General features: G+C 39.0%; 1 protein-coding gene across 5 annotated transcripts in view; it reads right to left on the bottom strand.

The window, feature by feature from the left end:
* Positions 1-22611, bottom strand: part of MOV10L1 (Mov10 like RNA helicase 1) — a 68585-nt gene that overhangs the window by 20740 nt on the left and 25234 nt on the right. For 4 of the 5 annotated variants that reach the window (XM_073000601.2, XM_020812873.3, XM_073000599.2 and 1 more), the window contains 13 exons: positions 21045-21185; positions 20742-20893; positions 20260-20422; positions 18849-19043; positions 15106-15220; positions 12247-12424; positions 11749-11819; positions 9822-9913; positions 9210-9268; positions 7149-7258; positions 3241-3334; positions 2721-2899; positions 1635-1781 (listed from right to left, as the gene is read on the bottom strand). In XM_073000601.2, the coding sequence (XP_072856702.2) occupies positions 1635-1781; positions 2721-2899; positions 3241-3334; positions 7149-7258; positions 9210-9268; positions 9822-9913; positions 11749-11819; positions 12247-12424; positions 15106-15220; positions 18849-19043; positions 20260-20422; positions 20742-20893; positions 21045-21185 (1696 nt within the window). The remainder of the gene's footprint in view (positions 1-1634; positions 1782-2720; positions 2900-3240; positions 3335-7148; positions 7259-9209; positions 9269-9821; positions 9914-11748; positions 11820-12246; positions 12425-15105; positions 15221-18848; positions 19044-20259; positions 20423-20741; positions 20894-21044; positions 21186-22611) is intronic. The other variant, XM_073000598.2, reaches the window with a different exon arrangement.

The raw sequence follows: 22611 nt of genomic DNA, 5'->3' as shown, positions 1-22611 counted from the left end.
TTCGACAGCTCTCTATTGCAGGATCCAATTGATGTACCATTTTCTCTGGACCGTGAGCCCTGGGATATACTAGAACCGTCCATTCTTCAGGACTAAGACCAGGAATTATAGGTCTAACTTTCCCCTTCGCAGAGCCACTAGTTCCTTCATCAACATCACCTTCCGCGGCTCTTTTCTGTGGGATTGGAAAGACCTGTACCTCCTCGTCAGATGTTTCAAATGCCTTCTCTTTAATTACGGTTAACTTCTCTGTCTCTTTTGATATATTCCCTTCCTCGGTCATCAAGAACACGTTCACTCTCTCCCTGTCGCTTTCCCACTCTACTCCTTCTCTGGCCACCGTTGTTTCTGACCATTTCATCTGTTTCCCTCGCTCGCAGCTTTCCCTGCCTTGAACCTCTCCTATCTCCATCGTGCGGGTCTTTCCTTCCTCACCGGCATGTGTGTCTGTCACTTGCTTTTCCTTATGTCTTGCTCCTAACTCCCTTTCTGGCTCTACATTTCATTCTACCTCGGGTGCTTGAGGGGACGGCTCACTTTTTGATGTAATTTCTACCCCCTTCTCACATTAGCCATTAAGTCCTCTGACTGCATACTCTCCAAAAATTCCTGTCCTGAACTGCACACCTTTTCAGTATTCAAGTGCAGAGAGGATACAGTAAGGCTTACCAACTGTTCTTCAGCTGCACAGTGAAACAAAAACAGATGTTCTGCCACCCTCCACAAGAGACTAGAGACTTTGTTTTGCTTTGCAAAGGAAGGAGGGGAGGATTTTAACAGCCACAAGAAATGCTCTGATTACTATGATATGTCTGACATAGTTGTCCAGCATGTAAAGTTATTCTAGGTTGATTTTTGAAGTTGTTCTCTGAGGAAGTTGTATTCACCCACTGTGTTCTTGCCATACAACATTGTTGTTAGTGAAGAAATCCCATTTAAATTGTCTTCTTTCAATCTTTTTACAAAAACAATACTGCTCAACAGGAATTTACTCAACTCAAGCTACTTACTGGACTTACCTGGAAGATCTACACATCTACACAAGCTACTTACTGGACTTATCTGGAAGATCTACACATTCTGAAAATATCCCACTCAGAGAATATTTGCAAGGCTATCAGCATGGACAGGGTTTTAGACTGCAATCAGCATGGAAATGAGTGTACTGTACATAATTTTGACAAGATACAAATATGGTTATAAACTGAACACAGCAAAAGAGCCTTAATGCACTGGATCCAGCATCGGCCAACCTGATGACCCACCGACCCCAGAGTCTCCTAGGAAGTAAATGGGATGCACCAGTTGCACAGCCATTGCATGGGTTCCCTGCTTAAGGGTCTCCCTGTACAAGATAATTGGGCTTGGTCCCGTTTCCTCTTAAAATGGATGCAGTTGTGTGTCCAAACTGTCACCAGAGGCAGGATTAAGATTTATGGTACCCAGAAGGGCACATCAGTAAATAATGGTAGCTGAGTGGAAAACAAAACATTACTGAGAGAAAATGCAAAGCAGCAGCATTGAAAAGCACATTCAGCAAAACTTTACTACATACAGCCAAAGCTGAACTTAAAGGAACTTTTTATCTGCTAATGCAATTAAGGCAGAATAAAATTATATGGAATAGTCTTTACCTCTTCATTTCTGCTGGAAGCATTAACTCGCACCATTACTCCTGGCTTTAACATGTTACTGTCATGAAGTCGTGAACAAACAAGATCTGTTGCACTGTTTGATGGTGCACAGACCAGTATTCGGCTGTCTGGTAAGTTGTAATGTATCTAAAGTTTTAAAAGAAATCCAGAGCAATCTTTCATATCTTTCATTTTGGAGAATATTCTTAATACAGTGAGATTTTCCCTCCTGCTACTCTTTCTCCCAACTCTTTTCAGCAATTCTCGTACCTGCTTAGCAATTCTGTTGGCTGATTACTTTTGCTGGGAAAAGATGGTTTCTGCCGGCAGAAAGAGCACATGCCTAATCCTAACCTCTACTTCATCAGCACATCTTTGAGACAGGATTGCTCTACAGCACGCTTAATACAGCAGGACCTCCGCATCCAGAGGGGATCCATTCCAGGCCCCCTCCCCCACACATGGCAAAAAGCATGGGTATGCAAATACTATATATAGCATAGTCTCTGGTTCCCTCTAGTGGCCAGTTCTTGTAATAATGTGTAATTCTGGGGGTGAGGTGGTTATTTAATATTTTCAGGTGGTGGATAAGTGAAACCACAGGTTCTCAGTAGTTGGTCCTACTGTACTGTCATTCTGGACTCGCTGAAGTTCCATATACTATTAATTTAGTATTTACTATTAAGGAAGAATGAAATTTATGAAGAGAGGCCAAAAATTCTAGACATCCAGATAAGAATATTATTACCTTCAAACTCCCCCAATTATCTAACTATTAAAACTTAGTAAGTTTTAAAAACTTTGATCCACCATAAAAGGTCTCCATTGACAGACTTCCGGAGCGTAAAAAGTTGCTTGTCTTCAATTCAATACAGCAATCACACCAATGTCAGTGGAATTATTTTTATTCCAAAATGATTTCATTGTAGCTGCAGCACATCATATTATCTTCAACCTTGGCTTTCTCTTTAAAAGGGGAATTCAACTACAACTACAATGCCTTATCTGACAATTTTTTTAAGAATGAGTGAGAATTATTAGAAGCAAAGCTGGAGAAAACCGAATTATATTATTCTTCACTTTTACCTGTAAAACTGCTTCAATGATAGTGACTGTTTTACCCGTTCCTGGGGGTCCAAAAACAATATAAGGGGTTGGCTTGCATTCACCACTAAGTATCCTTTTGACTGCTAGTTTCTGATGCTCATTCAGCAGTGGATTGAAAAAGCGACAGCCTCTTCTATTAAAGGATGAGGATTCATTTACTAGATTAAAAATATGCATATTAAAAATAATTATTACTTTCTGGACTGTGAATTTTTTTTAAAACTCTTGATTTTTTTTTCTATTTATGATATACTTACAAAGACCTAAAATAATATTCATCAAATAGAGACAGCATATTCTAAAATACAGTAAAAGATGAGGTGCCTTTCCTGCCTCTATGAAACCTTCTTATATTAGCAAAAATGAAGAAAACGTTAAAATAATTTATTTATTTATTTGTTTGTTTATTTAATTTCTGTGGCACCCACTCCACCCAGAGGTCTCTGGGTGGCTCACAACAATTAAAGTTCGATACAATAAAAGATAAAATAATACCAACTTGTTTGTGTAGCAACAGCCACCATATCAGAAAGCACAACTGTCTTTTTGTCTTTTGACATCTCTTTTTCACTCTTATTTTGCACCTTGATGTTCTGGAAGTAGCAAAAGAAGAAAAACAGATTTACAGATCTTTAAAATAGTAGCGTGTGTCCAAAATTTGAAGTTGGTCATTGCTCTGGAATAAAAACCTAACAATTGTAATGCAGAGATAATTCACAGATATATTTTGAAAACCCCAACAAAGTTTCCTTAGTGGACATTTACTTTTCAGAAAGTTTGAAAAAATTAATACTAATAAGGTTCTTTAATGCAAATATATGAAAATTTGCTGCTATTTTCTGTTCTTATGCTAGGAACTGGATAGGGGGACTGTGTCCCTGTTTGCTTTGCTGGTCCTTTCAGCAGGTTTTGACCATGGTATCCTTTCAGGCCACCTTTCTGAGGTGGAACCTGGAGGTGCCACTTTACAGTGGCTCCAGTCCTTTGGGGGGGGGTAAACTCAGAAAGTGATGCTTGGGAACTCCTGCCTGATGCCCTGGTTGTTGGCCTGCAACATCCCTCAGGATTTGGCTTTGTCCCCATGCTCTTTAACATATACAGTGGTGCCCCACATGATGACGATACTACGTTCTGGGAAAATCACTGTTTAGCAAAATCGTCATCATGCAAAATCAGTTTCCCCATTGGAATGCATTGAAACCCGTTTAATGTGTTCCAATGGGGAAAATACCTTGTCGTCCAGCAAAGATCGCCCATAGGGAAGCCATTTTGTGAGCGCCGATCAGCTGTAAAAATGGCTCCCCTGCGAAGCATGGGTCCGGAAAACACAGGGCAGCCATTTTGCGGAGCCATAAAATTTGTCGTCTTGTGAACAAACGGTTTGCGAAGCACGGACCAAATCATTACTAAGTGAAAATCGCCCATTGGAATGACTGTTTTGTGAATCGCTATAGCAATCGCAAAAAGTCATTGTAATGTGGATTCGTCATTCAGTGGGGTCGTCGTCTTGCGAGGTACCACTGTACATGACACTGCTGGGAGAGACCGCCTGGAGTTCAATGTAACCAGTATGCTGATGACACCCAACTCTACCTGTCTTTTCCATCTAATTCCAGAGAGGCTATCTTGGTTCCAAATAGGTGTCTGGTATCAGTAATGGGCTGGATGAGTGCAAACAAACTGAAACTTAATCAAAATAAGACAGAAGTGCCCTTGGTAAATTGTAAGGCAGATGAAGGAATAAGCAATGTGTGCTGGATGGAGTTACACTCCCCTGAAAACGCAGCTTGGGAATACTCCTGGATTTATCCCTGAGTGTGGATGCCCAGGACTGCACTTACATAGTTAAAACTGATAGGTCAGCTGTGCCTGTTCCTTGAGATATGTGGCTACAGTGACACATGCCCTAGTTACAGTGTGCTTAGATTTCTGGAATGCAGGGGTCCCCAACCCCCGGTCTGCGGCCCAGTGCTGGTCCATGGCCTTGGCAGGACCAGGCCACGGAGACAGATCTCCCGTCCCCCTGCACGGCCCGTCCACCTGAACGGGTGCCTGCACACGAGAAACACCCACCCACCCATGAGCACGCCCTGCCCATCTGTGCATGTGAGTGTGCCCCATCCATGCACGCGCAGGAGCACACCACACATCCTGTGAGCGCAGGGGGTGCCCCGCCTCCCGCAGATACCCCCCAACCAGTCCACGGTTCGGAAAAGATTGGGGACCACTGTTCTAATGCACTCTACACAGGGCTGCCTTTGAGGATAGTTTGGAAACTTCAGCTGCTTAGACCAGTTATAGGGAGCATAAAACACCCCTGCTACAGCAACTGCACTGGCTCCCAGTCCATTCTAGGCTCAATTTAAAGTGTTGGTTATTACTTATAAAGGCCTATACAGTTTGGGTCCAAGCTATCTGAATAACCGTATCTCCCCTTATGACCCTTCCCAACCCTTAAGATCTTCAGAGGAGGCCCTCCTTTCAGTTCCATTGCTACTGCAGGCACATTTGATGGAGAAATGAAAGGAGACCTTCTCTGTGGCTGCTCCCAGATTGTAGAATGCTCTCTCTTGGGAGTTACGTTAGCCCCCTTCTCCTTTCTCTTTCTGCCGAGTTGAAGGCCCACCTCTTCAGGCAGGGTTTTAAATAACCATAAGTGAGTCACTCAATGGTGGTTTTTTAGCTAAGTTTTGCTTTTAAAGTTTTACATGTTTTAAAGTACTTAATGTATTTTAATTATTGCTACATTTTAATTGCCTTTAAATATGTAATTTATTGTGTACTTAATTTTACTTGTCTTAACATTGTGAGCTATCTTGAGTCTCCTCATTGGAAAAAACATAGCCTACAAATGATATTAAATAAATAAATAAATATTCTCCCCACACTGGCTTTTATTTTATTAAAGAAAACAAGGATAGGAAAGAATTTTGCTCCATAGGGAAAGGGAAAGAACAAAGTCTACAAACTAAGTTTTTAGGTTTAGAGCAAGCAAAGCAGAAAGAGTATTCCAGGAGAAGAGAAAGAGGCTTTAGAAAACACTGACTGCACAACTGAGGTGTGTAAGCAGTCAGCAAACTTTAGGGAACAAGTTATGCATGTAGCTGCCAAAATAACTATGAGCAGAGAAACATCATGTCTCTTAGAATAATTTTTTTCACCAGGGATTTATTTATTTTATTTATGTATTTGATTTATACCCCGCCTATCTGGTCCAAACTCTATGAGTAGAGATGGGGGTACAGTGGTGCCTCGCAAAACAAATGCCTTGCAAGACGAAAGGTTTTTGCGATCGCTATGGTGCCTCGCAAGACGGCTTCTTCTATGGCCGTGCTTTGCAAGATGATTTTTTTTCAAGACCGATGCCTTGCAAGACGAAAAAAATTCATTCGTCTTGCAAAGTTCCCATAGGAATGCATTGCAATACATTCCTATGGGAAACCACTTTTCGCAAGACGGCACTACTCACGGAATGAATTACATTCATCTTGAGAGGCACCACTGTATTTGTATTTATATATGAATACCCCTGTACAGGTGGACATGACGAGGGTCCGGCCCCCTGGGGCCAGACCGTCCACTCATCCATCTGCTGCTGCCAGTTCTGCGCTCCCTTTCAATTGCTCTAGAGCTCGTGGTCAACTAGCCACTCATCAGCCTGGCAAGGAGGCTTGTCTTCCCTTTCTCTGCCAGGAGTGGCTAGTCAACTGTGGCTAGTCAATCGTGAGCTCCTGAACGATTGGAAGGGAGCACGGAGCTGGCTGCACTAGCGGACGGGTGAGTGGATGATCCAGCCCCAGGGGGCCAGACCCTCATTATATCCACCTGCGCAGGGCTATACCCTGCACCCCCATCTCTATTTACGAGTATAGCATACAAATTGTGCCAACCATGCTGAGTATGTACAGTATTTATCTGAGTGGACCAGAGTAATATCTGATTTTATAATATGACTTCTGAAATGAAAGCTTTGCGGTATCAAAACTTTTGCTATTCAGCATAGCATCAGAAGGCTTTGCTCTAATTTGCTTTTGTAGAAACACTCATTAGTTCTAAGTCAAAAGCAAAAACAATCACGAAAGTATTCTAGGGTGAAAAATACAGGATTGCTGCAGTTATGAAACAGGAAAAAGCTAGGTATGAACTACTAACTTACTTTCAAGAACTACAGTATTTTCAGAACAGAAACCAGCTACTCTATCACTCCTTATTATCACCTGCCTGATATTTTGATATCAACAGCCATGTACAAAACCTAAAATAAGAGTAAGTCATCTACAGCACCAAACCACTATTTTTTGGGGGGGGGGGAGTATTTTTCTTATATACGGACAGGTTCATCTTTAGAACAATATCGTAGTAAATAAGATAACTGAAAACTTAGTAAGATTACTACTATAGATTCACCTTAGTTTCCTGTGTGGTGCTTTGTTCTTGATCATTGTAAGAACATTCTGAATCATGCCACTGCTTGACAATTTGTGGAGACTGCAGAGTGACACTATCAGGAAATAATACTTGGAGAAAAAGATGATAAACATAAATGGTCAACCATTTGCCAACAGAGTTATTCAATAAGCACAAATATTACTAAAGATACAAAAAATCTTGCCTTCCTATACTGTAGCCTTTAGAGCAGTGGTCCCCAACCTTTTTCAAATTGCGGGCCAGTTGGGGGGGGTGTGGGGTCCGTGCGCGGGGCAGGCTATGAACACGGACAAGAATCTTTGAAAATCAGAATTCTTTGTTGCACGGATAGTCTACATGTAAGCAAAAAAACCATCTCTTCACACTCAGCACTTCAAGTGTGAAGAAAGGAGGCAGGGCTAGGTGCACCGTTCTACGCATTTTGACAATGTTGGATACAACAAAACCTGAACAGAATTACTATTACAAGCACCACATTCCATCCCTACCTAATCCCAACCATCTTCTTTCATTACAATATATAAAAAGCAAAAGGCTAGTCTGGATAACTTATGAGAATAAACACTGCTGCTCTTTCAGCAAAAAAGGAATTCAGAGAAAGAGAGAGGGAAAGCTTCTTCACATGCACAGCAGAGGGAGAGGGCACACCAAACCAATGCTCAGCTTTAGAAGTTTCTTGAATGTCTGGGACCCAAGGTTGAGAACCATTTGTTTAGTTTAGAGATGGGAACAAATCACCGGTTCAACGTACAGTGGTGCCTCGCTTAACGAGCGCACTGTACAATGACGAAATCGCATAGCAATCCCTTTTTTGGGATCGCTAATGCGATCGCTCAACGTTGTTTAGATAGGGAGAAACTCGCTTTGCGAAGATCGGCAAGCGTTTCGCTTACCGATCTTCGCAAAACGAAGCCCCGACGATCAGCTGTTCGGCAGACAAAATGGCCGCCGGAAACCCCGAAATGGCCGCGCGCAGCGTTTTCGCGCCCTCCCCTCACTTAACAAGGGCGCGAAAATGGCTGCCGGCCATAGGAAGCATCGCTGAATGGTGAGTTTTCGGCCCATTTGGAACGCATTAAACGATGTTTAATGTGTTCCAATGGGTTTTTTTGCTCTGTTCAGCGATGTTTCACTATAGCGAAGGTTAATCCGGAACGGATTAACCTCACTATGAGAGGCACCACTGTATTGTGCTGCTTTGTTTTTCATCTAAATAGGTGTCTGGCACTTCCCAGTCCTGCCTCTGCCAGTGGGCACCCAATAAGAGGCCGTGCCCCAGCTTCCCTGCCCACCCCCTCCACATACTGCCTCTGACTGGGCACAAACTAGAGGAGGTGGGGCTGAGAAGCACCAAATGCCTGTTTGGCTGAAAAATAAACTATTACGAACCTCTGAACTGGCAGTTTGTGCCTATCTTTAAGATGACCCATTGAGGGTAGGCCCTGGACCTTGTAGGCTGCCCCTGTGTCCTCAGTTTCCTGTACTTAAAAAGGCCCTTGGTACCCTCCTCTGGGATCAATGTGGCAACATTCCCCCCAGAACTGCTGTAAGTTAGACAGGGATTTCCAAATTTAGAAATGACTAGCAGTCACTTTTGTTTTTCAAAATAATCACCTCTACCAGGCCCTGAAATAGATGATGTAAACAAACATAGGAAAATGGTCTTCTGCTCCCTCCAATGAACATGAGGGGTCTTCTAACGTTTTTTTTTTTTAAACTTCAGAGGCATGGGGAAGACTTCCAAGGTCAAAATGCCTTTGGGTGAGGGTGTTACTGGTCTGCATTGGAAGCCATCAGGCTGTGCACTTTGCTTATCCCCTATAATAGATGAAAAGATAATCTGTTTGATTGCATCAGTGGTTCAATATCCATCAGCAGTTCATTTTGGAACTAGCCTGAAATAGTTACACAAGTCACTATCAGCAGTTGCTGGAAGAAAACCAGCCCTAATTGAAGCAGCCTCTGCATAAATTTGTTTCAAGCACGCCTCACTTTCCCAGTAACGTTACAACATTGACTGTAGGAGAAAACATTTCCCACCTTTTTCTCCTAAATGGATGGCTTGTTCTACTGCAAAATGACATCTCCGGCTGGTAGTCCTATCACAAGAGCAGAACACAAACTAAAACTTTATCAGCAAAGAAATCATACCATTGTATATAATCAGTATATTTTGTCTTATACTACTGCTGCATTTACATTGGGCAGAAGATATACTTCTTAACCAACCAGCTTCTGTTTTGCCCATTCAAGTTAGCAGCTCTAAAAATTTTTCCTCAAAAATATATTATCTGACATTACCTTAACGTTACATGAAAAGTACTCATCTTAAATTGAAAAATAAAAGACATGTACACTATTCCTGAAACCTAGCAGCAAAAAGTCACAACTAGAGTAGACCCATTGATCAGTATGGACTTGGTACCTCAATTCCTCTGTAAGGTCCACTGATTCAATGGTCCTACTTTAGTTGCAACTTACTACTGAATGTCAGCATTTGTTCCTAAAAAGATTTTTTAAAAGGACCAATTTGTTTTCATCCTTTGAAATGTTGCAGGTGTACTTGTTAGAACAAGAGGCAGACAATACCATTCATTTCTCCAGAAAGAAGTGCTAATGAATTCAAATATAACATGAAGGAAAAAAAAATACCTGCTAAAAGTAAATTCCACATCCATGGGTTCAAAATTATAAGCATGTCCAAACTCTTGGTTAACCTTCAAAGTGACATCATCATCATGAATCTGTATATCAGAAGAAAAAGATAATCTACTTCTGTAATCTGCTACAACACGTAGACTTCAGAAACTATGCATGATAGCTTACCTTCCTGTGACTGTGGTTGTTTGAATGGTCATCTGTGAATTCACATCTATGGGTACATATGTGCCTGCACAGTGTTTACTCTCAGGAACAATCTAGAGCTTTATCCCTCCCACTCAGCTAATATACTGCTCCATCCAGTGGTCCTTCCTCAGTTCTCTCTATCCAACACAAGTGGAAGTAGTATGACAGGCGAAGGGTGAGTTGTGTGAATCCAGATGTCCACTTGAAGAACAGTGTAAATCAGCCAGGGCCAGCCGGCCAGCAAGCAGTCCTTCTTTATGGACTCTGTGATTCACAGACATATGTGATTCCCAAACTAACTTACTGGCTGGTGGGATATCACACAAGCATAGAAGACAGCACCAGACCACTGAACAATGCATTCAGTTTGGCTCTAACATGCAACCTGTAAGGGTTAATAAAAGTCATAGGTTGTGACCAAGTTTGCAGCCTTGCAACTGTCCTGCAGTTGGATTCTTTTAAAAGGGTAGTAGATACTGCCACTATCCATATGAAATGTGCCATTAAGGAAATTGGTATGGGGCATTTGTGTAGCTCATTGGACAATGAGATTGCTTTCACTACCCACTTAAGATACTCATTCTGATGACATTTTTTCACCCTTATTGTCTCCCTGGTAGCAAATAAAGAGTCTGTTAGTTTTCCTAAAAGGACATGTTTTATTAACTTAGAATGCAAGTCCATGGTCCAACATCTATTTTGTGAACAGTCCTTTCTAGAGAGGATGCTGGTGATGGAAAGAACATGAGTAGGACTAAGTTTGTTTGTGTGAAAACTCAAAAGAACTTTAGGTGATATGTCCATGAAGAAAGTTACTTTACCTTTATGGAATTGTAAATAAGGTTTATTGCAATGCAGTGCAGCCAATTTGCTTCCTCACCTAGCCGGTCATAGCTACCAAGAATGCAGTTTTGAAAGTCAATAAGTTCAAATGGAGGCTTTGTTAATTGAGCTAAACCACTGACAAGGACCATTGTGGTGTTAGTGGTTTTATATCTGGGTAAATATTGTTTAAACCTTGTAGAAACCTCTTTACTAAGGAATTTGAAAAAAAAGTTTTGATTTTGAACCTTTGGATGAGTCAGAATAGCTAATAAGCAGACTTTAAAAGAGGATTGTGAAAAGCCTGATCCTTTGAGACTGAGTCTACAGCTTTGAGTGACTGCTCCCAAAAGAACTTCAGCCATGACAGCCTGTTTTTAAGTGCCACTTTAGTAATGTTATCACAAATCTCACAATTCTGGATTTGGTGTCCCTCATTCAGGATGTATAGGCACGTTTTGTGACCGTCTGTTAGCAGTATCTTGCTGCTGCATGATACACAGTGCTTAAATGGGGCCTTTGAGGCCATAAACAATAGGGAACTGACAATGAATAAACTATATTATATTTTTGAAAGATAATAAAAATTGGGAGGAGGTAACTAAGAAAGAATTTAACTGAAAAAAACTGTTCTATCAGCAAAACGTTTGCTCTAACCTAGCTGATGGTTAGAGAGAACTGAGGAACAACTGCTGAAATCTGCAGAGCTTAAATCTGAATTGATGAGAATTTCTTAAAACTTACTGTAAATTCAGTTTTATCGAGAAATTGTAAGCTGCAATTAGGTAACCTACTGCTTATTTGGGAATAAACTTCACTGAACACAGTATTTCGTTCTGCACAGATATAGATAGGACTATGTCGTTAAACAGAAACAGTCAGATAAAGCAAATCCAGTCTGCTAACTCACCTCAGTAATGAATGCAACATATTGGATTACATACTCTGAGAAGGCTTGGGTCTTTAACATAACTTTGTCACCTACATTAAAATAAATGAGAGAGGTTTTTTTCCTGCATATAAATTATTACAATTAAGTGTCTATTCTCTACATATGAAATTGAACAAGAACTCAAAGCATATTATGGTATTATGGACACAATGGTCAGCATAGTATTCTAGCTCCATCTATCTCATATACAAGAAGAGTACTTATTGTAGCCAGGTATGGCATCTCTAATATTTTCAGTCATCCTGGGAAGTAATTGAGAACAAACAGTAGGTAAAACATGTGTAACATTGGGCATATGGGATCTTTAAGATAAAAAATGAAGTTCAAGTTTATATCCAAAGCAAGAAACCAAATTATTTCACTACCTTTGAAAATTGTCAGAAAGCTGTTAAAAAGATCATTAATACCATCTAACTGACTACAAAATAATACTGTTTAAGACTAGAAATTTGACACCTGGATTTAAAGAAGGACGGCCCTCTGAAACCCCTGGGACTTCAAGTACCAGGAACTCCCCATTCTTTTTCAAGATCACTCCACACATGGAGAAATCCTTCATATCCATCTCTTCATGAACTTCCTCAAGCCACAATAGAGTGGAAAAAATTGCTTTATAATTCTCTAGAGTTAGAACCTGAAATGAAAGAGATTTTGACATGATTTTTGTTACAGAGTCTGTAAAATACATTAAATGTCATGGAACAGTGTATTCAAGGAAGTAAGATTTTGTTTTCTGGGAAGTAGGTAGAAAACTATATTGGGTATTCATTCTCTCTGTAAGCATCTCTTACTACACAGAAATGTCAAACTCCCATCATACAAAAAACAGAACCATGGGGAATTATCAAAAGGAAAAATGAATAGACAATCCAGGTCACTCTTTCCCAATCTGTTGCCCTCCAAAACAGTCTGAAATACAACTGTGATCAGACCCAGTCAATGTGGCCAATGGTCTGGAATGACTGAGGATGCAGTCTAAAACTCCTGGAGAAGGCCACTCTGTAGTGTGTATCAAAGTCCATGGAGGCCAGCTACTAGGAAACAGAAAGAGCAGCACATAACTTTGTCCCATTAACCACTGCAAAAGAAGGGATGACTAAAGAAAGACAGAGAAAAGTTTTTTTTAACTGAAGTGCAAAAATCTAAGAGACCAGGAAAGAAACCGAGCTTGCACAGATCTGACCTGGACAGAGAACAGAAACGAGACTGATGAAAAAGAGCCTTGGACCCAACAAAAACTTTCAGCATCACAGTTCCTGCACCTTCTGATCTGGGTAGTGAAAAGCTGAAACTCATTCTCAGTGGAGTCTTCCACTAGAGAATTTGTAGTTCCCAAGACCCTGGGTTCCCTTTGTCCCTGATGTCAAATTGCATCGTTACATATCAGATAGTGGAGGAAAGACATGACCATTCCGATTCAGACATAATCAACCAGGTCATCATGATCAACCATGGAAAAAAACCACTTGTACAGTGGTGCCCCGCATAGCGACGATAATCCGTGCAGCAAAAATCGTTGCTATATGAAATTAAAAAGCGCATAGGAATGCATTAAAACCCGTTTAATGCGTTCCTATGGGCTTAAAACGTACCTTTTAAGCGAAAATCCTCCATAGGGCGGCCATTTTAGCTGTCCGGTAAGCGAAGAATCCGTCCCTGTTTTACCCGGCGGCCATTTTGGAACTGCCGATCAGCTGGGAGAAAATCATCGCTATGCGAAAATCGCTAAGCGAAACAGCTTACCGATAATCACAAAGCGATTTTCCCCCACAGGAAACATTGTTATGCGATTGCAAATTCTTCATCACTATGCAAATTCGTTGTTAAACGGGGCACCCGTTATGTGAGGCACCACTGTATTTATATTTCCTAGGGGCTTTTGTATTGAGGGTCCTAGCTCTACGAGCATCTTAGCGGAGTCATTGAATAGCAAAGCTTGAAGGAGGATTTGCACTATTTCCTCTCTGCTGGTTTGAAAGAAAAAGACCACTTTTACATTTGCTCATCCTTTGCTGAAGAACTTAAGAGCCTTGCTAGATAAAATTTAGACTAAGAACATAAGAAGAGCCCTGCTAGATCAGGCCAAGGGCCCATCTATACCAGCTTCCTGTATCTCACCAGATGCCTCTGGGAGCACACAAGATAACTAGATACCTGTCTCCTGATACCCCTCCCCTGCATCTGGCATTTCGAGGTACCTTCTTTCTAAGCCCGGAGATTATACATCCCCATCATGGCTTGTAACCTGTGATTGACTTTTCCTCCAGAAATCTGTCCAATCCCCTTTTAAAATTATCTAGGCCAGATGCCATTACCACATCCTAGACTAACAACACACAGGATAAAGAAGTATTTTCTTTTGTCTATTCTCACTCTTCCAACACTCAATGTCCCCTGGTATTGTGTGAGAGGGAAAATAGCTTCCCTCTATCTACTTTATTCATCCCCTGCATAATTTTATACCTCTCAATCATGTCCCCCCTCAGACACCTTTTCTCTGGACTAAAGAGCCCCAAACATTATAGTTGTTCCTCAACCTTCCTCTGGAACAACCTTCCTCCAGCCATTTGTGCGGCTCCATCGCTGGGTATTTTTAAGACCCAACTAAAAACTTGGATGTTTAAGCAGGCCTTCCCTCTGGTTAATACTTAATTTTTTCTTCTTTATTTATCTCCTGTTGTCTTTTTCCATCTTGAAGAATCTGCTTATTGATTTATAATTTCTTTTTTATCTTGGCATATTTATATGTTTTCATATGTTATGTTTTTTTTGTTTGGAAGCTGCCAAGAGTGGTCGTAATGACCAGATAGGTGGGGTATTAATTAAATAAATAAATAAATAAATAAATAAATAAATAAATAAATAAATAAATAAATAATGGAAGTGCCCCCCCCAGCTCAGTCATCATTTTAGTTGCTCTTCTGCACTTTTTCCAGTTCCACTATGTCTTTTTTGAGGTGCAGCGACCACAACTGTATGCAGTCTAGTCCAACGTTCTAATCCAATTGCCAAACAAATGCTCCTGGAAATCCCAGAAGAAGGGCAAGACCAGTAGACAGCTCTTTCCATGCCTTTTTTGCCATAAGTAGCAGGGGAATATTGCAATTCTCATGTATTACACTCCAATGTTATTATTTCACATTCTTCAGTCCTCCTCACATTCTGAAGCACTACGAAATTCAACTGGCATTAAAAACAGTCATCACTCAGTCATTTTTTATGAGGATGCTAAACAAACAGGGAAAACTGCAAGTTTATCTGAACTATACATTGTTGAGTCACTTGGTAGGGATATGTACTGTAGCAGTATCCTACCTCTCCAAGATGTGGCTGAAAAACCAGTACGTCCAATTTCTCTTCCACACATTTCCTTAATCTGTCTGGAACAGGGTACTGTGGAATGAAATTTGGTAGCTGTCTTCTTGATTGTCTAAGGTACCAGGAAAATAGTATCAGAAATTTATTTTCTAGATATGAGAAACAGTTCCCTGATATTAAAGTCAGCCAGTTAGAATGGGACTTCATTTAACATGATTAAGAAACCTCGTAATAAACCACCACAACAAATAGGTTGACTAGGTCAGAGATGGGCAATCTCAGTCTAGAGCTATATGTGCCATACGTATTTTTCCCCTGGAGGGCTGCACCCATTGCTGTGTGCCCGCCACGGGAAAAAAAACTGTTACAAGTTCTTTAAGCTGAAGAAGCCCCTTTGTAGCCTCTAGTACCTAATGTTTTAAAATTATTTTTTCTATGTGCGGGTCTACAGGGTACTTGCAGCTTCTCAAAATATGACAAAATATACTCCCTATATACTCACTCATCGAGTAGCGTGAGTGACTATGGATGACTATTAACTTCAATTATAGCCATTAAATTTAAAATATTAACAATGTTAAAAAAGAAAAAGGAGAAAAACACCCAGGCAAGGAAATTTTAGACTGAACATCGTAAAGTTAATGTTGTACTGTATACAGTAGTGGTTTTGTATATTTAAGTCATTTCAGAAAAAAGCCAGAAGATCCTGTGTGAAGTTCTACAATGGAAGCCTTTGCGAATACATTTCTATAATGGACTCTATAGACTTTTATAGGACTTTAGGAAAAACCAAAAGTCTGTGTTTGTCACAGCTGGCATTTGTTCCTAAAAGGTTAATTACAGTATGAAAGCAGATAACCATTCCCCAACGATATCAAAATTCACCTAGGGATCAAAATAAAAATTGCTCTGTTGTTGTAATGAATTCCAAGCAACACTAGCCTATTTCTACAAGCTTTATTCTTCTACATGGCTTCTATGTCCCACAAGCATAAAAATACTTCAACGTTGTTGAAAACATGTAACTTTTTGTGTAGTTACAGGAACATTTTATTTACACAGAAATCAGTCTTACAGCTATTAAAAACTGTAGGCACAAATATTTAAAATAACATGAAAGCTAAACTTAAACTGCAGGCATAAATTGTAAGTCAGAAAAATATTTTTAGGTATCAGTTTTTAGCTAAACAGCCCAAAAAACCTACAACAACCATTACAAAGAACTTGGAGTGAATCATATTTCAATCAAAAAACATATGAGTTTATAGCCTTGAGAAGCACACAAAAAGAGGAAAAGACAGAAAGAAAAGGAACTGTAAGCCAAATATATAAATTATTAATTCAAGTAGAACAGGGTATTTTAGGGTTAAAAATACAATGGCAAAATGATTTGGATAAAGAAGCAATAGGAAAGGAATGGAATAAAATATGGGATCAGAGAATTATGAAGAACATGTCAGTAAGGATAAAAGAAAACTGCTATAAAGTAATATGGAGGTGGTATTTAACGACGGTCAAAATGAATATAATGGATAAAAGTGGGTCAACATTATGCTGGAGTTGTAAAAAAGAGAAGGGGACATATTTACATATGTGGTGGTTATGTGAAAAAAAGAATGGAAATTAATATTTATAGAAATATCTGAAATAATTGGATTGAATATTCAAATATCTCTGTTAATAGCTTTATTGAATCTGATTAAGGAAGATCAACTGGTGAAAGAAAATAAGGATTTAATAGTAATAATGATTACGGCATCAAGGATAATTATTGCAAGGAACTGGAGAAACGATAATCAATTTAACTTGGAGGAATGGTATAGAGAATTATGGGACATGGCAATTAACGACAAACTGACATGTGATATGAAAATAAGTAGAGGCCAAATGAAAAATAACGATTTTAAGAAAATATGGAATGTATTTTTGGAACATGTATTTTGGAAAGGGAGGGGGTATACACTGAGAGAAGAAACAATGAAATTTTGGAGTGAAAATGGATGGAAAAAAGTGTAATGCTAGTCCTAAAGGTGATGGGTGCACAAGGGTAATTATATGTTATTGTATTGTTTTGTTTTGTATTTTATATAGGTTTTTTTCTGTAGTAGTAGGTTTATTTTGTATTAATAAATTAACAAAAAAGAGAGAAGCACACAAAGAGTATATTTCTTAAAATATCAAAGTTCTTGAGTGTAAAAATATATCAAAGTTAAAAATAGATTTCTTAGCCTTTAAGCACATTACTGGATGCACAGAGAAAATATTCCAAGTGCTCACCCAGCCATCTGCCAGTCTGAATCTACGAACAAAAATCTATTTTGCTCTCATCTGTTTTCCATTTGTGTGGCTGTTGCTGCTACATGATGCCTGATGCTCCTTAGTATCTGTGTTGTTGGTATGTATGTATGTATGTATGTATGTATGTATGTATGTATGTATGCATGCATGCATGCATGCATGCATGCATGTATCTCTTGCTTCCTGTATTTATATTTCTCTCAATTGCCTACATTTTCCTTGCACCTGCTGTAGTAGCAAACTAGCTCTACAGTAATTTACTTGGGCACAGGTTTGTTAAGTAAGCAAAATGTCGGGAACCTGAATATCTGATGAATAGAGTAAATACCAATTTAATCTATTTGTATGTCAGTGCTTCAAGAATTTCACGGTCTATACATTTTCCCCCTAAATATTTCGAGTTTTCTTATTTGTGTACACACTGTGAAGTGTCAGCTAGCTATGGAAGAGATACTTTGTGAGGTAATGTTACTTTACTTGCTTTCAGACTTAGATGGGGAATTGGATGATCATCCTGCAGTGACTTTTCACACACAGCTGTGCAAACCTCACTTATAAAAGCCCAGTTTATGTAGTTTAGATTGATTTCTTTAATAAGATTTAAACTCCAAGTCACAGAACACTCTGCTACTGACTACAATGTCTACTGCAGTTACTCCAAAGCCACACTCCACAGCAGAAACTAAGGAACACAACAACGAGTCAGTCAGGTACCACTTTTTGCAGTTTCATTGGTTGGTCACAACAGTTTAGCACCAAAGTCACACATTTCAGAATCTTTTTCCAGCATAAAAGTGGACCCAAAAAGCATTAGTACTGACTCAATCATGTACAGTGGTGCCTCGCTTAACAAGAGCCCCATTTAACGAAGAATCCATAGCGATTTGTTTTTTGCAATCGCAAAAGCGATCGCATTGCGATCTTTTTAATGGCAAAAAATCACATTGCGATGATCGGTAAGCTGTTTCGCTTACCGATTTTTGCATAGCGATGTTTTTAAAACAGCTGATCGGCGGTTCCAAAATGGCCGCTGGGAAAAAAAGGCCACCTGCAGTGTTTTCGCGCCCATTTCTCGCATTCCGGGCAGCGAAAATGGCGGCTGTATGGAGGATTTTCGCATAACAGTGAGTTTTAAGCCCATAGGAATGCATTAAACGGGGTTTAATGCATTCCTATGGGCTTTTTCTTTTTGCATAGCGACGAATCCGGATAGCAACGATTTTTCCGGAACGGATTATCGTCGCTATGCGGGGCACCACTGTATAATTTACTCTAATTTCAATCCAAGTTCCTTAATGTCTGGAATGAAAAGAAATTAATAAATTATGTTCTTCAACATGCATACATTTATAGGAGATAAGTGCTTAATCACCACTACCACTCCCAGGCAATAAAAACAGTAATTTTAGAGGCTGGATTTATCCTGATGGAATGGGCAGTACCTTTTCAATTCTGGTAAAAGAACCGTGGCCCTTATGTTCTGGGGCTCAGAAGTGACTTGACATTTTCTTCGAGAAAATGGTTCAGTGGGTGCTATTAGCAACTCCTCTTCTGTTACTACTGTTGCTTCAACGTAACAACCAATAAGACAGTCCAAAAAACAGAACAACAGAAGTTCTCTACAGCATCCGGGATTTCTTTTGAGGAACAAAATGAAAGATATCTCATTAACCTCCAAATGAGTCAAGGTGTACAAGAAAGTTGCCCTTTACAACAAACTATACAGTATAGGCGAACAATACAGTCAAAAACAAAAGCAATGTTAACTGTTTGGTGGATAACAGTTTTTGGGACAGAAGTAAAGATTAGATGGTGACAAAAGAAAATGATGTGCATAGATGCATCTGATCATGTTTATGAATTGAGGGAAATGAGACAAATTTAGCACTCTGTAAATTGTCAAACTCAGAGGCAAAACTGGAACTAATACTTGTTGGTCATGACAGTGGAATAAGGAGAAAATATTGTTTCCTTAAGAGCTTAAATGTGTCCAAGAAAAGACAGTGTCATTTCTATTCTATAAGTCTGTCATAGGTTTCATGTGCTGTTGGACCGCTACACTATCCATCTTCCCACTGTCTGCCCTTGCTCTACCAGTTCGTCATGACCATTTAACTCTCATTTTCTTTATTGGTTTTGGATGCTCTTGATTCAACTTGTCCAATATCATAGTCTGGGAAACCCATTTGCAACCTAAAGTTCTCCAAATGGGCTGAGGTACATCTTCCACCACCTCTAGATTACTGCTTATGTTGACTGGGGATGATAGTTGTAGTCCAACTCATTTGCAGGGTGCCCGAGTTTAGAATGCTGGCCTAGGAGATCAGAGAACCATGGCCAACAGATTTGGTTACTTTAACTAGTGTAGAAGCCTTTGATTATATTCTTCCAACCACTTTACTGATTCAAACTGTGTGAAAAGTGACACATTTGCTGTTAAAAGCTGCCTACAATCTAGGATTAACTCAGTAGACTTTCAGTATAATTGATGCAGACCCCAGAGAGCTGAAACTCCCTCTTGGCTGGCAGCTACTTCCCTGATGAGATCAACTGCTAATTAAGCAATTCCATTTCAACACTGCAGGACATTACAGTTCTTCCTGAAATATCTGAGTAAGAGAGGGAATAATTAAGCATAAATGTTGCATAGTTTGAGCCATTCTTAGACAGCCCATATCTTCTGAAGTAAAAAATACGCAGTGACAAACTCATTAGCACTGTGTCATAAACTGGGGATAAACATGTTTGTTAATTTAACATGCGCTTTTCCCTATCTATTAGAGTCTTAGCCATCAATAATCTATTATTATTCTATGCAATGTTAAGCAGCAAGAAGAAAAAAACTACACTTACTTTGCAGTACATAAAACCGTAACAGAAATATTTCCTCCGGGAGGCAGAGAGACCCCCTTATCTGATTCTTTTATTTCTCCTTTTTCACAGTTAAATTTATTTCTTTGGATGGTACAAAAATTTTCACAGTCTCCAGTACTGGTGAGACGTGCAGACTTAACTTCTATGCATAAACACAAGAAAATAATAAAATTAAGCATTTATTATACCAAGTGCACCATGCAGAAAAATAAGCATCTAAAAATAAGCAACACTTGATTCTTTTCCTCTTTAGTTTTCCTTTTTCTCCATCTTGAACTTCTAAATTTGTTGATTTAATCATGTGATTGTTTTATGACATATTTTAGTAGTAATAATGATGCTTTTATATGATTATATTTTATGATGTTTTATAACTGTTTGTAAGCTGCCCCGAGTAGACTCTGTCTAGAGGGGCAGGGTATAAATCAAATAATAAATAAAATAAATCTATGTATATTGACCAGAATCAGCTTCCTCAAGGACAACAGATGATGCTTCAGATGTGACGGACCACTTCTGGTCCTTTCCTGGAACTTGAAGACAAAACTGTTTCTCTTTATCCCAGCCACCTAATTTGCAGCTAATTAAATAATGTGTGGTCTTCCTTTTATTCCTAAAAAAACACACCCAAAATAGAAACATGAGTATTAATCTTTGTTTGTTTATAAAAATCATTATACTTTAAGATGCTAGACATAATTAATAAAACTATGAAGTTAAACCAGTGAAAAGTTTACAAAGCAGTAAAATTAATTACAACTTACTCTATTAAGACGTCTATGCTTTTAGTCTCTCCTAATTTGAGTTTTCCAAAGTTTGTCACTTTTGATAGCTGAAGTCCTTCTTTGTCTTTCAGTAAGTTTTCATACGGCTCATTCAAATTGTTTCTATGGGTTACAGATGGCCTGTAAAGAATACAGAATTAAGACTTATACATCACATCACAGTAGCTTGCTAGATAGTCCAGTGAGTTAGTATCTGGCTGAAGAGGCAGAAGATGGGAGTTTGATTCTCCATTGTGCCTCCCATGAAAAAAGCCAGCTTGCAGAGTCTCAGGCAAGCCAAATTTCTTACAGTCCCACAGTAGAACGGAATGCAAAATTACTTCTGACTACTCTGTACTTAGAAAATCCTGGAAAGGGTTGTCATACTCTTTAATGTCAGAATCAACTTGATTGCATTTAATTATTATTGCATCACAGTAACTTATATACAATTAAATAACAATACGACATCAAAATAATCTAAGTTTCTGCTAAGAACATTTCTTAAGAGCTAACATGCAGTCGTATCACTGATTTTCTTAAGTCAGAAAGTTAAAACTGACAAAAGGTGGGAAAAAGAAGTAAATAAGACAAGCCAATATGGTACATTGGCTAGAGTGCCGTATGGTACATTGGCTAGAGTGCCGTATTGGGACATGAATGATCCAGGGCACTCTTAAGCCATGAACCTTGCTGAGAAACCTTGGAGCAGCCATTCTCTTAACTTGCCATAATTCATAAAGTTATGAAAATAACTTTGAAGGAAAAGATTTATGAATGTCAGCATGAGCTTGTGGGAAAAACAAAAGCATAACTATAACTAGCAATTAAATAATACAACAAGCTTGTGTTTTGTGATTATGGCCTTCATCTCTGGAAGAAGCTCTCAACTTCATTTGTTTACATATTATGCCCTGAAACTAAGTTATAGAGCAATATAAAAAATTAAACCTAATTACTGTTTGCATAAAGCTACAGATGCCTTAAAAGAAATTAAACCTGAAAACTATTAATTGGGGAGTCACATTTTGCGCTGAGCCTTAATGCTGAAACAAAACTCTAGATAATTAGGTCTTAAATGAAATAAATGAGAAGGAATGCGGCAGGAAGAATGAATGAGATACAGCATATTAACCTCTGAAGGTACCGTGCACATTTTTGTTGTTAAGTCCTAGTCTGGACTAGAATAGTTTTACTCTTATTTGATCAGTTAGAAGCAGTGTGGATAAAAATCAATTATTTAAAAAATTCAAATGGACTAAAATCATAAATTTACAAAAAAATTACATCATCAAAAAAACCTGATCTTTTAAATTTAAATCATGATTTAAATCAAATCCACCCTGGTTAGAAGCTATGATTTTTTTAAAAGAAAATAGTTTCTACACATCTTCAGCCTTTCTTCTTCTACATGTTGTGTTGGGGATCTTAACATCCCCAATATTTACCTGGAAATATTTTCTGCCTTTAAATATTTGTTCTTTCTTTCTAATAATGTAAGCTCAGTCAGGAATAGGCAATTTAGAGGCTGGCACACATTTTGTACCACAATTAGCATGGAGGGTAA

This window comes from Pogona vitticeps, chromosome 5 (genome assembly GCF_051106095.1).
Source record: "Pogona vitticeps strain Pit_001003342236 chromosome 5, PviZW2.1, whole genome shotgun sequence".
In the NCBI taxonomy this organism is placed as follows: Eukaryota; Metazoa; Chordata; class Lepidosauria; order Squamata; family Agamidae; genus Pogona; species Pogona vitticeps.
The sequence above is the reverse complement of the archived record's forward strand: the minus strand, read 5'-3'. Positions and strand labels throughout refer to the sequence as shown.